The sequence below is a fragment of the Apteryx rowi genome, unplaced genomic scaffold (assembly GCF_003343035.1).
Source record: "Apteryx rowi isolate R43461 unplaced genomic scaffold, aptRow1 scaffold_11, whole genome shotgun sequence".
NCBI classification, from domain to species: domain Eukaryota; kingdom Metazoa; phylum Chordata; class Aves; order Apterygiformes; family Apterygidae; genus Apteryx; species Apteryx rowi.
This window is the reverse complement of record NW_020447308.1, coordinates 2,516,600-2,534,564: the sequence shown is the minus strand read 5'-3', so window position 1 is coordinate 2,534,564 and position 17,965 is coordinate 2,516,600. Positions and strand designations below refer to the sequence as shown.

At 42.2% G+C, this 17,965-nt stretch overlaps 1 protein-coding gene across 2 annotated transcripts in view; it reads right to left on the bottom strand.

Moving 5' to 3' along the window:
- MCTP2 (multiple C2 and transmembrane domain containing 2) overlaps positions 1-17,965 on the bottom strand; it is a 125,328-nt gene that overhangs the window by 74,041 nt on the left and 33,322 nt on the right. For both annotated transcript variants that reach the window (XM_026074904.1, XM_026074894.1), the window contains exons 6-9: positions 12,073-12,215; positions 11,204-11,280; positions 10,116-10,227; positions 8,077-8,112 (exon numbers count right to left, since the gene is read on the bottom strand). In XM_026074904.1, coding sequence (XP_025930689.1) covers positions 8,077-8,112; positions 10,116-10,227; positions 11,204-11,280; positions 12,073-12,215 — 368 coding nt within the window. The remainder of the gene's footprint in view (positions 1-8,076; positions 8,113-10,115; positions 10,228-11,203; positions 11,281-12,072; positions 12,216-17,965) is intronic.

The window sequence follows — 17,965 nt, the reverse complement described above, 5'->3', positions numbered from 1 at the left end:
CACGGTAGCCCCATTTGTTACCTTCACCATTTCATCCTACATAGCACGGCGGCACTAACAGTTTGCTAACTGGCAATATTTTATTGGACAGGGGATGATTAAATAGGCCTTTATTTGGGGGGAGTAAGAGTGAGAGCTGGAAACATTAAAACTCAAGGCTATACTTTTCTTCTCACAGTAAAAATCCTGCCATATTTTACTCCCGTGAAACAACTTTTAACTCGCCGCAGTTCCGCGCTTCAATCATGTCATATACAGGTGGGAGCAAGACGGAGGAGAAGATTTCACAAGTCACTTTAAAACAGGATGTGTTAGCTTTAAAAGCAAGAAAGAAATGTTGTTGCTAAATAAAACGATTGCAAAAGCACCTGATGTCTGAGGATTACTTTTTATGGATCAATTACCCAGCAACAAAATTCTTAAATTATGGGTGGTGAACTCACAAATTTTTACTTGCTTTTTACTGGTTAAAATACCCAACTCTTTGAATCCCACAAGCATATTAATATACTTTTATTTAAACACCCCTTTTGGCTTTCCTGGCACACTGGATAAAAATTCCTACCTTTAAAAAGAAAATGAGATTTCGATTCATAAATCCAGCTGCAATGTAATTTTTTTTTTTTTTTTTAAAGTTCGTCTTTTAGGCCAAAAAGCTAAAGCATGACTGTTCCCATGGACATACTTCAAAGTCCCGGCAGATATATTCCTCCCTAAACACTGCAACTATTTCAAAATCCTTTTTATAAAAAAAGGGAGTAATGTCCACAAGGGATCAAAGGGCATTCTACAGTCTGGCAATCGCCTTAGAAAAATGGCAGTGCTTCCATGAAATATGCCCTAAAATAATTTTGCAGCTTGGTATGTCCTAATTTCAAATTGGATGTTTATCTTGGAAAGGCTTCTATCTAACTTGTCCATAAAACAGCTCCACTTAGCTCTATGAGCCCTGTGAAAATGGAATCCAAAGCTGGCTATTAAAGGGGCCGAGAGATTGCTTCCATATGGCATAACAGCATGGGAGTGGAGGGCTAAGGCCTACAGCAGGCGCTGCTTGGCTTGAGCTCCCGATCTATCCATGGACACTCGTTGCATTACACCATAACATCTGGATTATTGCTTGTAATGTCCCTGGGAAATATCCACTTCCCATCAAAGCCTTTATCTATCTCAGTTGTACTTTGAACRTTTTAGTATTTAACATAGTCATGTTTGATGTGATGTACTTGCTGCTTTAGGACCAAGGATTTCTCCTCCCCCCTCCCCCTTCCCTCAGAGGAGGAAGAGATATTTGAAGTTAGTTCACAAAAAACAGACAAAGTTTATTATCCCCATTACAATTTCTTTTAAAAACAAAACATCCAGTTAGCTTCAAAGCTTCCAGGCTGAACAGGAAAAACAGTTGTTATCACTTGGTTTTCAAACCAAATTTGGATTCTTTTCATTTTTCAGCAGTTCTGTATTTTAGGGAGTCGCTCAGTGTTGGGGGTCTTCCTACCCAAATTCTGTTGGAGGCGTAAGCCCTGCCTTCCAGCCACAAAGTAGTCTTCCCTGACAGTTCATAGGGGTGTCGGGAGGCACCCAAACTCACCCGGACTCCGCACTGTCCAGGGAAAATCAGAGCCCGCAGCTCTGCATTGTTGGACCACATTGCAATGCAACAGCTCTGACCTCCCCAAAACAGGTGGTCCTGAGCAAACAACCTTGCACGCCCCCTCTCCGGATGGCTTCGCAGCTGCAAAAGCACTCTGTGCTGGGGCGATGAGTACATCTTGGAACAAAGGTTTATTGGCTCAAGCAGACATCTATGCTACCAGGACCTTGCTACTTTCTGGACCACATCTAGCGCCACTTCAGAGCATTGCGCTGGGTAGAGAAACCCAGATGTTTGCAACTAGTTCAGGATATAATGCTGATCTGCGCCATCCTGACGCAGACTTGATTGCAGTCTGCTTCCTGCCCCCCACCAAGCTCTACCTCCTCTGCAATCATCTCTCCAAAAGGAGGAGTAGGGAGCCAGAGAAGGCTGCTTCCTTCGCAGCCCTGCAAGACAGCCCGTCACATCTGGACTGCTTTGGATTTCCTGGACATGCCCAGGTCGCTCGCACAGCGTGCGCTCGGCAGGGCTGACGCGTCTCTTGTGCCTCATATTGTCTACACACATGCTAAAGAATTGATCTGTGCATGCTCCGTGGCCGTTTCTCCAGTCTTCCCATATACTTGGCAGGTGATTCCTCTGGCCACCCTGATGGAAATCCCAGCCAAACAGCCAGGGTCTCATATTCTACTTGGTTTCTGGAAGGAAGCATGTCTGGGGAAACCCAGATGTGTAGTAGGACTACGTACCTGGACCATCAACGAGTCAACTTAAGTGTTGCCTGGGGAAGTCTGCACTACAGAAAATTTCTCCCAGGTGAAAAGAAGTTGATATTGCATTATTTAGAGTCTTTTAACTCCTCTCTGGTAGCCTGCACCTACTCATTTCAAACTGATTTGCACAGAGTTAATTGATTAAGCTTCACAGCCTCCCTCTGAGTTTACAAAACTATTACAAAACAGAGCACAGAGAAATTCACTGATCAGTCCAACACCACAAAGTTAGTCAGCAGCAAAACAAGCACCAAAAAAACCCACTCTCTCCTCCTTCAGCAGTTACTTCACTAACCTGCCTTCACTACGAGATGCCACCAAAAAGTCAAAATCCCTCTCTAAGCAGGCCGGAAAAGGAGGACATTACTGCTTAATGAGTGATGACTTGAAAATGTGTTGGKTTTTTTTTGTTTTGTTTTTAATCTGTTCAGCTCTTTCCTTTCCCTCTTCCCTCCTGAGCTGCAGAAGGCCTCCTTACTGGGGTACTTCAGCTCCTCCTGTCACTGAACCCTAGCTCCTTTCCAGCTGTGTTCCCAAACTAGATGCCAGGACCTTCAGGCTTGTCCCGCTGTTTTTTCCTGTATTCTCCCTGGAGTCAGTCAGCTCTCACTCTGGCTAGGTCCCAGACCAAAGTAAAGGTGCCTTGCAGAAGCTTCAGAAAAGTTGGATGAGGCTATAGGACTTGAAATTAGGAAACATATGCTTTATTACAGAAGTTGGCACACATCCTGAGCACAAGACATTAGGCAAGTCCCTTCATTTTGCTGAGTCTCAACTTCTCCACGGTTAGGACAACCACCCTGTGCCAAATCTAAATTAGTAAAGTGACTTTCCCTCGTGGACTCCTTGCTTCGACACACCAAACCTCTTTCTTACCCCCCCCCCTCACCTCTTGGTCTTGAGGACAGTCCTGAGATCAAAATTTTAGGGAGAGTCTCCAGATAGAGCTCTGATTTCTACTGGGGTCCATGTGCACTTAAGCATTTTCACACACGCATCTGGTTTGGGTGTTAGTTTTCAAATAGCCAGGGATACCATAGCCATATGAGCAGTTCAATACTGTAAAATGGATAACATGAATAAAAAACATCCTTCATGCAAGTCAGAAGGAATGAAAAGAATAAGGAGCACAAAAACATTCAAAAAACAATGAAAAAAATCAACTAGATGTTTTAAAACAAGTCTGAGAGCCCGGGTTCACTGCAGATTTAGGGATCGCAGAACGTCARGCAAGAGGATGTGATGAGTAATCTTCTCTGAGACAAAAGTAGAGCCCAGTCATGGAGCGGGACCCTGTCACACATGGCACAGAAGATGGTTCTTCTCCCTCCCACTTAGAAAGAACATTTCCCCAGAAAGCATCCCAAATCTTTGAATGGGAAGGGTGGGGGGGGAAGCGAAGAGTTCTGTATCATTTTCAGAATCTAGTTTTTGGTTTCTAAATGCGTATTAAAGCTTCTTACATTAATTTTAATTTTTGGTTACTTTCTGGTTCTTGTTTAAAGAAGAAAGCTGGACAATAATGAGCAGATGGGTCATATTCTGCCTTCACTGACAAATGTGCAATATGAGAGATGAGCAGGAACGCCTGAGCTTTGGAGGGGAAAGAACTGGCTCGCTGACCCAGGTTCACAAAATCCTTTAGGAGCTCAAGTCTCCCTGATAACACCATTTGTACATAATCTCCCTCTACAGGCACCCAGCGAATCCCCTCTGGTACATCAGGACTGCTTTCAAATCCATCTTTTTTTCCTGACATGCACATATATGACCCAAGTTCAAACTTGCTTTTGAAGCAATAAAAAGATGCAGAAAACATTGAACATTTAAATGACACAGCGAGGTGGCCAAGTGTGAAGTGAGCCCATCCCTCACATCTTTCACTTAAAAGGATGAGACAGGACAACAGAAAGTCTGCTCCGATCCCCGCGAACAGGTCAAAGGAGAAACTGGGCCGTGTAATTTGTCATCTGCGAAAACAACAACACGCAAATACGACTCCTCTTTGGACCTCTCCTCATTAGCCAGGGAGAGCGTTTCGCAGAGGCAGTCCCTCCCCCGGGAAAGAGGAGAGGGCAGCGAGAAAGGCAAGCGAACCGATGCGAGATTGCCGCCGCGACACCCGACCCCGTGGCAAGCGACTTTCACAGCTCTGCGAAACGGTCAGAGATCACCACTGCCCAAAGGGTATTGCCAAACACAGCGAGGCAGGCAAAAATGAAGCCTAACAGCCCACGCAGAAGAGAGAGCGAGGGATTTTCCCCAGCGATCAGACGACTCGGAGGACTTCGGTCCAGTCAGTCTTTCAGCCAATTTATTCAATCAGCTTTGGCTACCAAGGTGGCAATTGCATCGCTTTTGTTTCAGGTCTAAACTGCTGCGGGTCAATCCACCCCAAGCGAACCTGCTTATTTGCTTCGTGGATGTTCAACACTTAAAGGTTATTCAGCTGTACAAATGCTGGAAACAGCGCGCAGGGCGCCGAGCGTGCGACTCAAGCCACCCGGGACAAACAAGGCTACTGAGCATCAGCCCGCCATGGCGGAGCAGCCTGCCCCCTCCTCCTGCCCCCGGATAGCCCAGGAACAGAAAAAAGGGGAGACCTTGCCAATACACGGGTGCAAGCGCACGGATTAATATTACCTAATAGCACCCCCTTCCCTTTGCACTGCTGCTCGCCATGAGAAAAGCAAGCTGTGCTCTCGGAGACAGCTCCCACGGAGGACAATGCTGCTCTCGGCTCCTCTGAAAAAATGTGCTGCCCATGGTCTTGGGATTCTGCCCAAATATGCGATGATCCCCTTCTAGCAGCAGGGAAAGATATATACTGTTTGACCAACAGATAGCTAAATCATCCGGTTCAACAACTCTCGCACCAAATTGATTTAAAAGACAATATTCTGCTGCTGAAATCCTTCTTGCGTACTATTTGTAAGGCCTGCGAGACAACTGCAGCCAGCCTGGATGATCTTGTCCTGCTGCCATTTTCACTGCTGTCCAAAAGGCAGGGATTTCAGAGCACACRCCTGAAAAGTGCAAGGTACCTACAACAGCTCACGTGAATCTCTTTACCGCTCCGACATGGGATTGCATCAGGCATCAGTACCATCCACACAGGTACTAACCGTTCTGGATGAATTTGGGAACCCAGCAAGAATCAAGTGAACAAYGCAACGAGACTCATTAGGACACTGACACGTTCCTAATCTGCCAACTGCACGAAGATAACGCTGAACTCATCAGATTAGTATATAACCAGAATTCTTTTATATCATCAAGACAAACTAGAAGAAAGCTGGGAAAGTTTCATGTTGTCTCCTTAAAATAATAAGCCATTTTCATTCACATTTGTGTTACAAGAAAAGCTAAACATTACAGTACAGGTCAGCTATAGTTCAGTGCAAAAAGCAGGAAAACCATTACTAATAGAAAACTTACTTGCCTAAACACACAGAGATGAAATTTAGATCTGTTCCATAAATTTCTATCAGTGAGACTTGGATTTGTTGGGAATTCTGTTGCTTAAACGGGAAGTATACGGTCTTTTTCTCCTGCAACAACCAACCAGAGTCAGTTCAGTAGCCAAAAAGGAGCCGAGTTTGTGCATCCATTGCAGAGCTCTCCCCATTTCCCCTGCCCYCCTTACTCTTATATCTTCATCTCGTCCAGCAACATTGTTTTCTACCCCATCGTACTCTCCGGCCGTTCTTCCATAACCTCTTGTGCCTTCCCTAGACACCTATATTCCCCATGCACACAATTTTTCTTTCTAGCCTTTATGTTCTGCCACAAACTGCTAGTACTGCTTCCACCGACCAGAGTTTCCTAACTAAAGGTGGTTATTGATGTACAGTACTAGTGTTTTAGTGCAGCAGCAGAATCAATAAACTAGGAAATACTGCTTTGTCAGATTTTTCCAGCGCATGCCGGGAAATATTTTTACTGCCTTTGGATGGTCACAGAGCTTTTCTTTAGAGATCACCCTGGAGCATGAACTATGTCTTTCCTAGGAAGAACTGAAGCTCTCCTACCCTCTAGTGACTGTAACAGAACAGAGCACAGGGTTTTAGCTTTTATTTTTCCTCCTCTTTTAAACGATACGTTCACTTTGCCTAACTCAGCACCATGCTTTAGCATCTTTTCATTTTATTTGAAAAGATTTGAAGACATTAGCCAGTCCTGTGAACTGAACAACCTGCCAACGTGGCTTACGGCTAAAAGACTGCAAAAACCCCTGTATTTAAAAAAAATATTCAAAATGCAAGGGGATGTAACGTACAACAACAAAACAGTGGGGAAAAAAAGAAAGAAAAGGAAAAAAAAGAAAGAAAAACAAATCCAACAACAACCACCAAGATAGAAGTTTGGCTATTCCGGACAAAAAGGACCAGAGTTTAAAAACCTGGCTCCCTTTCCCAGGACCCAACGCCAACCAGCATCGCGAGACAGCTGTGTGTGCACGCGCGAGGAAAAAAAAAAAGGGGGATTCAGGCTACACTGATTGAGCGAGGGCACCAGTAATTTCCAGAGCTTTAGTTAAAACCTAAAGTGCTGAGCTCTTCAATTATGCCATCGCTTTGTGTCACATCGCATTCAGGGATCCCTGGCTGCCTCCCTGCGCCGCGAGGGCAGCGGAAGGAAGCCGGCATCGCCGCTCCGCTGCCGCTCGGCTTGCCAAGCCGCGCTCCGGCTCCAGGGCTGTACTTTGCGCTCCTTCCACATTTACAGAAATACACTTGCTGGCGCAATACCTGACGGCGTTGGCTCCTCCACATACCGCACCGCAGTCGCGACGAATAAAACAAGAGGAGGTTAATTATTCAGTTTATTTACGCACACACCAATAGTTACCTAGGGAAAATAGCAAGATGCATGTGTGTTCCCACACGAGCCAAATTTTGCTTTTCAAAAAAGTTACGACGTGCAGCTCTCAAGCTGGGTCCTGGGGCCTCCAGCTTCTGCATCGTTGTTATTTACTCAAAAGCAAATTAAAGCTTTACGGAACAAATAAAAAGCCACAGTCTGTTTTCAGAACAAGTTAAAATCTAATGTAARAATGGGCCAGTACACAGATATAAAAGTAATGGAAGCCTACAGGGATACTACAGAAGACCAAGGAAAGAAAGTTATGTGGATATGTAGCAACACACAAATCTTGAAAATCCTGTTACATTTCTAGTAATGAAAACTGCCTGCTCGCTTCTCCACCCCAAGAACAAACGGGATTTCAAAACCCACAGCAGTGATCAGAAGAAATATTGCCTCCCAAACTCCTCCGGCAGCGAGAGAAGGTGCACAAACGGTCAGACTGGGAACCAGGAGACCCAGTCTCAACCCCAGGACCTACTGCTGGCCACCGTTCAGGTATCCCGAACCAACCCAAATCCTTCACAGCTCTTTTTCTTCAATTTACACCCAGTTTTCCTTAGCACAGACTGTCTCTTTCTACAGCTCTTTGCAGAATGGAGTCTTATTCTTACTTGCTACTGCTAGTTGCTACCGTAGGACATACAACAAGACAACAGCCACAACTTCTCACTGTACTGAAGAATTTAAAAAGCAGTGGGAATCCCAGCCACCACATTTTGAGTTTGCATGCAGACCTCAAAGTTTTCATATTTTTACACTTTCTATTTCAGAAGAGTGCACAGAGATTTTGGGAGGGGACTTTTTTTTTTTTTTTTGAAGAGAAAAAATATGGATTACCTTGGATGAAGTTCGCTTCTTCCGATTTGACCATCTCTAATCATGAGTCCCCACCATTGTACCAAAGAGAACCCAGAGAGGGGGAACAGAGAAGGAGTAAAATAAATAAAGTGGTTAGTAAAATCACTCAAACAGCAGCTTATAAAATGCATTAGAAAAGCTTATTACTTAGTAGCGGGTTGGGTCTACTACTACATTCATCTCCCTCTCTCCCTCACGGAATATAACAACCAACAAACTCAAAATACCTGCATTGCACCAAAAATAAGGGGGGGGGGGAGGGAAACCAAGAATAAAGAGTGGAGGGACCCAGAGTCATTAGTAAGAAACATGACTTCTACTTTTGGTGCCATCTGGTTCTACACTAAGCTAATTTAAAAAGGGGGAAAAAAAATCATCTTGCTGTTAAGTGCTAACGTGGACAGAGCCATTTCACTATTCTGATTCCACTGGAAATGGCTGAGCAATTTGCATTTGAAATATAAGGGCTTAAAACATCGTCTTTAAAAAAAATTACAGTGTGCACCAACTCTTCTATCATCTGCACTCTGAATGTTAAGTAAGCACCCAAGAGTACCAAAAGCTGCTGCTTTAAATCACCGCATTTTCTGCCTCATGGGCTAGGTCCACTTTACCCCATGTCCTCCTACAAATCCCAGAAGAAGAATTTCTCAGGTTCTTTCAGCTAAACAGCTTCCCCTTGCACCTCTTCTGGCAACCCAGCGCCACGTGTGCTAACAGCACTTTGCCTTGGATAAGTTAGCGGGGGAATTCACATCTCAGATCCAAGGCCCCTTACTATAAATACAATAACAGTGTTTTGAATAATGTCATTAATCTTTTAAATAATCATATAGAGAGGTAGAGATAACTTTACAACTATCTTAATACTAACTTAATGGGTGACTTTACAATTCTCAAAAAAGGCAACAATTAGGAAAATAAATACTGAATGACAGACGTCTCGCATTGACTTTTACTGTTTTGCCTGGCAACTCCTTGAAACCTTTACATTTTTATAACTAACTCCTTTCAGACTGGAATTCCATACCTATATTTCAAAAATGTGCTGTAAACTGCAACTTTCTCACTAGACTATATAAAACACTTCTAGGAAGATTTTGGATTTACATGTTTACTTCACATCTGTAATTAGAGAGGCTTGARAACTGGAGCTAAGCAAATGCCACATGTTGGCCTTTCCCCGCTCCTTGCAAATCTGCTCCCTGGACAGCAGCAAGATGAGTTTACCAATGCAGGCACACACTATACTTTGTGAAAACACCAGTAGAAATCTTAAAAGAGGAAAACTAAAGCAAAGCAAAACAAAACAAAAACACACTTGCAGGACCTTGAACCTTAAAAAGCGTATTAACTTTAATTTTGCTGTTCCCAGTCTCTGCCCAGTTTATTCTGGGATTAAAATTGCACCATATTTCAGCATCAACAGCCAAGTTCAGCTGAACTCAGTCGAGAAACCGTTAGTGGCAAAATCAGGGTTTTCCCAAGCAACATCTCCCTCTCAGCCAGCGCGCTCCTACGCAGGCTTGGCACAGTCTAAATCCTGACATCAAATCCCTGCTTTTAGATTTCACATAGGTGTGTTCTCCCCCCCCCCCATACCGATAAAAAAAACACATTCAGATTTTTTATAAGGCATTAAAATCTAAACTCCTGGGTGTAACTCGGTAAATATCAGGCTCTGGAATAGCAATCATGCAAGGTACAGTTCATTCATCCACTTTAGCCACCTGCACATTTTAGTGGAGGGTAACACACGTAGATGATATACGGGGAGTGCTGCTGCAGCGTGCTTTAGGACTACGGGACAGAAGCATTCAGCTATAGACACCTAAGCAACTTTTACCCAGTTAGATATGCTTTTTTTGTTTGTTTTTAAGTTATGATCTATCTAGATTTCAATATTGAGTCTTAGAGGATGAAAATAACAGCAGCATTTCACAGTAAATCAGATTAGGCCAGCTCTTCTTTTCCCCCTACACCTTCCAGCTATAAATGTGATTTTCTAAGGCACTTACATTTCCCTTGAAGTCGCCTTGCTTGACGGCTAGACTCAAGTTTAATACAATCACTCCCATGTCATCTTCCAAACTGTTTGGATCTTCCAGTTTTAAGATCTGTTCTGTAGTTCTACAAGAAAGAAAAAAAAAAGTGCATTTTGTTGACTTCGCTGTTAACTTGAGTTCATTATTAAAGGTCATGTTGAAAAGTGCAAATTTCAGCCTTTTGTCTGAAGTTCCCAATATCGAATTTAAATGTTAAAATGGGAAAACTGACGGAAATCTTACCCCGTTGTTCTGACAAAATACAACACTCGCTATAACACAACCCGGCCTTCATATAGCATTACATACGACTCTCCATATGCAGATAGGCACTGAGCTAAGTTACCATTATCTCCGCTTTACAGGGAAGAAAAGTGACAGAAACTCATCCAAGTAAGTTTTTTGAATACTAAAGACTGGAATTTGACTTATGAGATCTATTACGTCTTGCTCCACGTCAGACTTTCCTGCCTACCTGCGTGTGCATTTAATCTCCCTCCGCGGCGCAGTTCCCTCTCTGGTACTTACCTGGTAGCATTATCTCCAGGGCAAATTCATTAACGTTTCTAGAAACTCAGACACCCCAACCGCAGGAGCTATGATATACCTGCACAGGGGCACTTGTTTTCTCAAAAAAAAAAGAAAAAAAAATCCTTCAGAGTCTGTATAAAAGGGAAATTCAGCTTGAATTCCTGGCTTCCAGTGCCACGTTCGGACCAGCCAGCTGCGGACGAAAGGCAGAGGACTTGCCTCCACGTTAAACCGGGGCCAGATGCTTCTCGGCCGCGGGGCGCTGGGGAGGGGGAGCACCTTCCTTTTGAACCTTGCTCTTTGCATGTTGGATTCGAACCCAGGACGTAAAGCCAGACAAGGCCATGCACGTACAGAATTTGTCTCAAATAAGTTCTCAAGGTGCTCCCCACCCTTCTATCAGAAGAAGTTTTCACAAATAGACAAGTTTCATGAATGGACAAGTTCCATGCTATAGCAAAAGTTTTAAATTATTTTACTCTTTCTCAATTAAACTGCAGGAACAAGCTTTAACGCAAAAAATGTTTTACCTATTGAGTTCAAGTTCAGCGAGTGCTATACATGCTGACCCCATGAAGTCAGAAGAGGTTAAATCTCGATCGTACACCTGGTGGCAAAATAAAATAAACATTTATAATTTTCACATCCTCAGCCAGTTTTGTCCCGGCCAATACAAGGACAGATATTTTAAGCACATTCAGTTCAATCCTGTGTTTGAAAGATCAAAGCTCAGATATAATTCACAGATAATTTTCCACCTCCCTGCTTTAATTTGTATTTTTAACTAAATATTTAAACAGCATTTTGAAAGTATCTTCTTAATATAATGTAAATAGAGACATGCGTGCTGCTATGGACCGTGCCTGCGCCTTTATACGCTCCATGATAGTATAATGAAAWGCTGCACAAAACCAGGTACTTCTTGCTACAGATGTTTTCGCAATTAGTGCTCACAACTGGTAGCATGCAGTTCTGGTAACTGCAATGTTACTCATAATGAGAAAAGGCTTTGCTACTTGTCACTGCTTCATCCCAGGTAATAATTCTATTCCGCCCAGCCAAATTACACTCTTAAATTCTGCTTATGTAACTGCTATCGATTTCACTGAGTTTGTACAAGCAGAGYAGAGTAACAGCAGAATTTAGTTCCAGAGTTTTAAATGGATCCCGTCAAGGGGTTTTATTTCAACTTGGGGTTTTCACAGACTGAAAGCAAAACATCCAAGTAAAATCTGGAAAAGACATATGTGCATTTTAATTTGAAATCGCTAAAGCTCTTAAACCGGAGCATGTTTTATTTTAAGCTGCTACAGTGAACAGAAATAAATACCTATTTAAAGTAGAGAAWGATTGCTTAAAAATATTTACCCATCTTTCAAAATCTAAACCCAAAATTTACCTTGACCCAGAGTTTTTGACTGAGGTTCTGTATTGGCAGCACAACAGTCTCATCCCAGACGGGGTTTAGGTTCTTGTAGACTACYTTGCTTTTGTATAGAGTTTTCCCATTCAGTTTAAACTTCACATATGGGTCACTTGTACCTATGATAATTAATAAGAAATAGATTAGCTTTCTTCTGATATAACCCCATAAAAACAATCTTAAAATATAATAATAGCTATAACTATAATAAATTACAAGTTTATACATGTATTATATTTATATACACGCTATACACATACACATTGTGTGTGTGTGTATAGATATAAACACTTTTCTAGTTCATACAGGAAATCTATTAAACACAACCAGAAAGTTGCTTGATAGCAGGCAACAAAAATTCTCCATAGTTTACTTGATCTCTGCTATGTTATTCTGAAAGAATGTTAATTATTCCTTTCTTGGTTAACATTTTAATTTGGGAAAAGAGCAAACAGAACCAAGGATGAATGAATATTTACAGGCTAACTAACAAAACCAACAGTGAAACAGTAAAAATGTGATCCCGTGACTATGAATATATAAAGGACCAAAATTAAAAAACATTGTAACTTTTGATGGGACCTCCAAGGAACAAGTAACAACAGCTAAAAGTCCAGTCAGGATTTCATCGCTGGTGTTATCTGCCGATTTACTTAAGTCCAAATGTGAAGTTTCACTGCAAAGGTACTGACATCATTGGCCAGCTCAAGATAAAACCACACACCCAAGAGACTCTGTAAAGATAATAAACAGGATTCAGGYAACACGTTTTTAATCTTTTAAGTGGTACATTTTGCCACGGTAATAACGCCCCATGTTTTTATGGGGCAGATGTGCGTAGACAGAACGTGAGGACTGTGCCACTCGGCAGCAACGGCAAGACTTGCAGCTGTCAAAGGAAAACAGAAGAGGGAATCAACTTTTTATTGCTCTTATTAAACCAATGGCATCTGCCCTGACACYGATCAACACACAGGATACCAAACAAAAGGGGAAGAAGCAACATGAAGGATTTAACTAGATGGTTTATTTAGTAAAATATGTATATATATACACACATATATGTACACACAGACTTTGCAACTATCTCCCAGAGACCGCAAAGAAAGGAAAGAATAAAGTTGAGTTGCAGCAGGATATCCAATTAACTGATCCCATCTGCCATTCCTCATTTGTCATATTTGAGACCGTATTACACCTTATATTTGGAATTAAACTTCCCCATTAAAATAACAATAGCTAATCAAATGGACTTATTCAGCACAGACACTTCAAAAAAAGCCATCAGGGCAAGCACTACATTTCACGTTCTTGACCGCTCGTTTAGCCGTCCAGAAAGCCCGCAGTGCAGGCTTCAGGCAGAAGACACCTGCTATACCACAGCCAGAAATAACGTGGACCTGTCCTCTCTGGTTCCCACGGAGCTCCTTTCAGGTAGACAAGCGAGCAGCAGCTCGGGGTAACCCGACACGACATGAAGACTCAGACTTTTCACTAATTTGGTAAAACAGTGAGAATGTGAAAACGCCATTTTCAAATATCTGACGCTCTGGTCGCTGGTTCGTAAAGACAGACTGATTCAACAAAAAATAGCCCTGTTTTAGCATCTATTTGAAATGACGTGGTACTGCGAAGAACTGTGTCCCTGTGACATAGGAATTACCTGTAAAAACTATAGTAAGTTTTTATTGTGTTTTAAATTCTAAAGAGTAAACATATAGAGCCATGGCCAATTCTACCAGTCTCCTCTATGAAGAGTGTTTAAATCACAGAAGGAAAATATTGACTAGTTTTCAAATACTACCTGCAGCTGATTCTTTTTCTAAGTAGCAACTGCAAAAATTAACCCCTTTTCGAGAACAATGCTGCAAAAGGTTAAAAAGAAATTTCTTTTCCTTCGTCTCTAACCGAACAGCAATAAGGGCCTGATCTGAAGGCCACTGAAGTCGGGGGCAGATCTGCATTGTTTTTGATGGGTTAGGATTAGACCTTTCATTAGAGTACTTCTCAAAACCATGATTCTATCTTTACATAAAATGCACGGCATGCTTTACAAGCAGGAGAACACCCAGATAATATCTAGCCCCACGACATGTGCGGAAGCCTTCAGAGGATGCAGTAGCTGAGAAATAACAGCATTTAGCTTTTCAGGCTGAGTTTGTCCCAACTGCAAAGATCCTAAATCCCTTCTCCTTTAAATGGAAAAAGTAAAAATAAAAAAGCAGAGTTGCTTTTATCTACAGGATAAGCAGAAGCAGGCTGTATTATTAAAAAGGATAACAGCAACAGTAATAATAAAGTCCACAACTATTAAGCACATGAAAGAGGGACCAAACTAGACAAGGAAAATAATTGATGAAACAAAAGCATGAACAGGGTGATGGAGGCAGGCGGTCTACAGCCATAACTCATGTTTCTTCCACAGAAAAACCACAGAGTGAGTGAAAAACCTAAAAAGAGAAAGAGAGAGAGAGAAAGATGGAGACAGAGGAAGCAAACAGCTAGCAAGTTCAGTATCTACAAGTATAAAACTCCAGACACCTCCAAGCCCTTCTTCTGAGCTTGGGAAGCAAGAGGACTATATCTTAGCAAGCATCCCAACTGCATAATTGCATTGAAAGCCTTCAAGGTTGTTATAAAGTAAAGCAAAATAAAAGAGGGGGGGGAGAGCTGCATGGCATTGCTCACGTGAGGCAGGCTTTAGCAGTCATCCTGAGACAGATATAGATAGATATGTGTATGTGTGTGTATATATATATATATATATATATATACACACACACACACGAATATATATGTGTGTGTGTGTATATATATATGTGTATATATATATATATATATATATATAAATAAAAAAAACAGTGGAAAAAGAACGATAGCAAAAAGAGGCCTTTAATTAAATGAGATTGCCACTCTGGGATCAGGCCTTCATGCTTGTCAGCTTACTCTCAAAACAAACATCTCGGAGGCCGGCCGCGGCGGTGTCACTTACGGCRGCAAGGCATACCGGGTAATCCCTAGGTATCTTGACAGCTACATAATGTTCAAACCGTTTCACGGGTGAACGGCGGCACTTGCGCGAACGAAAATATTAACGCCTGGAATTAATAGAAAAAGGGATGATGGTTTACACAGCCGAGCAAGGAGAAGGTGTCAAGTTAGGACGGCGTTAATTGTTAGGGAAAATAATTGCGAGCGGGCGCGGGAGCGAGCGCGGCGGCTCCTCGCCCAGCTCACCCGTCTCGCTGTCAGGGACGAGACGTCTCAACTAGGCAGGCGGGGAGAGGGCTCGGCCCCTCGATGGGCTTCGACCTCCGCGGCGGGAGCACCGCGAGCCGCGGGGTTTGTCCCCGCGGAGGCGAGCGCGGAAATCCCGGCCGGGCCACGGCGCTGCGTCTATCAGGGACAGCCTGCAGCGTGCTTCAAGTGGCTGAACTTTTCCAAAGAGCGACTGGTATTTTTTAGGTATGGACTGGTCTAAAAAGGATTATTATTTTTTTTAAATTTTCCTTTAAGCACGACAGGTATCCTAGAAATTTCTGAAAAATCCAGACCATAAAAAAAATAAAAATAAAAATCTTTTCTCTGGCCGTTTCAGAGCGAAGGCGACCAAGTCAACAACCCCTTCTAAACACGTATGCCCAACTCTTCTAAAATGCAAGTTCCGAACCTGTTCATTTCCCTATAGGTCACATCAGCTGTAGCCACATGCCAATAGGATAAAGCGAGATCAATTTTTCTTGAAAGTAGCTTACAATTCAGCCTGAGGGGAAAAAAATGTATTTTCTAGTGAGAAAAGCAAGGATGCTTCAAGGTCAATTTAAATATTATGCAAAGACAGGAAGGTTCTCGGACAGGAAAAAAAAAAAATATATATATATATACACACACACGATTATCTGCTTCTCAGCCTAAAACAAAGCCGGGAAGAGTAAAAGGAAAGGGCAACTTCTGAAAAATCACTCCATCATGGGGAGCTGTTTTCTCATTAGAGAAAGGACGTGTATCTCAACGCTGATTCTTCCTTGAATTCATTTCCATAACAAGTATTTTACTGCTATTTTCTTCCACTAGCACTAAAAAGCGACGAGYGCGGGCAGACCAAACATCAGCTAGAATGTGAGCACGCTTCAGCGAGCCAAAGTTGCTGGTACAAAGCAACCAGGCAGGGTTTAGCAGCCTAAGAAACTGTTAATAGTGTTTTTAAATGGGTACTGCTGCCCTCTAGCAGCTGCAGAGAGATGTACCACCCCAACCGTATTGAATAATACTACGCATTTGCTTCACGCTTTGAAAAATTAACAGCAGACCCGATACGCTTTCAAATCACACTATGTCTTATAGGCATAAACTTACTGGAAATATAGCATATGAAACACATCTGGTTACATTAAAAAAAAAAAATCACGACCTAATCGTGTTACAATCCTGAAAACTCAAAGAACAGTGTGAAATATAACCTAGACCATCTTAGAGGTTTGGGTCAAAATCCAAAATTTCAATTGGAAGAAAGGAAATGAAGGATTTATTTTACATATACATAAAGTACATATATATATTTAACAACTTCATAGAGATAGAATTACTACAGCTATTTACAACAAGGAGTAAAAGACAATTTTTAAATGGCTCACACTTATGTGATAGACCAACGGTTCTTGTACAGAAATAGCAGAGAGAGAGGATTAAAGAGAATCAGAAGAAAGTATTCTAATAGCAGGAAATGCAGGTAATTTTGGAAAGTTTTGTGCACAGCTAGTTTTATGCGAACAGATGGAAGTGAAACATTGCTTGGGAAACAAGTGTCACCAATAGGCTCCTAGGGAAAATAAACCAAAAAACTCAACCAGAGAAGTGTGAAGAACACATGCAAGCCTACAGTTGAGCCAATGCTTTAAGAAAGAAAGTGTGAATTGACCGTTAACAAACCACAGAAGCAGACACAGGACATTTTATRTAAGATACTGTGCAAGCAGCACTCTTTAGAAACTGCAGTAAGAAACTAAAATAAATCAATGGAAAAGAAAAAAAAAAAAAAAGGACATTCTACCAGAATGCCATATGAGACACACCAGGGACAATGATAGAAAGAACAAACCACCTTCAGCAAAGGTTAGGCAAGCTGAGCAAYGCATCCCTGGCAGGGGCTCAGATACGAAAGCTCAGGAAGGCACAAAACCAGCCACTTTTACGTTACTATCCAGGATCAAGGACCTTTGGTGCAATATTTCCATCAACTTCAAATTCACATCAAGATGAATGGCATCTCTGATGGGAAAATACTTCTGATAAGCTTATTATCTTGCTACCTTTTTTGGCTTACAAGGCCTGCCTGCTTCCAGGTTTCTGGGGGAGGAAGGAGGACACTGACACCGTGTTTCTGAGGGTGAAACGCGTATCCCATTTGTGAGCACCATTCTCACTGCGTAAGTAGTTGCATCATCTTGTATTCTCAGTCTTTGGTCTTGCAAAAACTACTTACATGAGTCCCAGAAAGAGATAAGTGTGAACTGGCAATGTAGACAGCTGCCTACTGGTGGCCAGCTCCAGTGAGTAATAGAGCTTGATCAGTTGAAGAAGCCACTTATCTACATTAGTTACCTACAAAAAAAGAGAGCTAGTCTCTGGGCCCTACGTATTCTCTTTCAGTGCTGCCATCCTTATACTTCTTAATCTAACATTCATTTTACCAAAGCAAGCCAGGCATTCTTGGATTAATTGCTTTTGTTTTAATTCAACCCAATGTTTTGAGGTTCCTATCTTGGTGCATTCAGCCAGTCCAGAAGGGAGGCTTGCAGGAACGACGGCGTAGGGGAGGCAAAGTTTCAGAGTCACACACGCTGCACTTGTAGAAGTTGAATTTGGCACA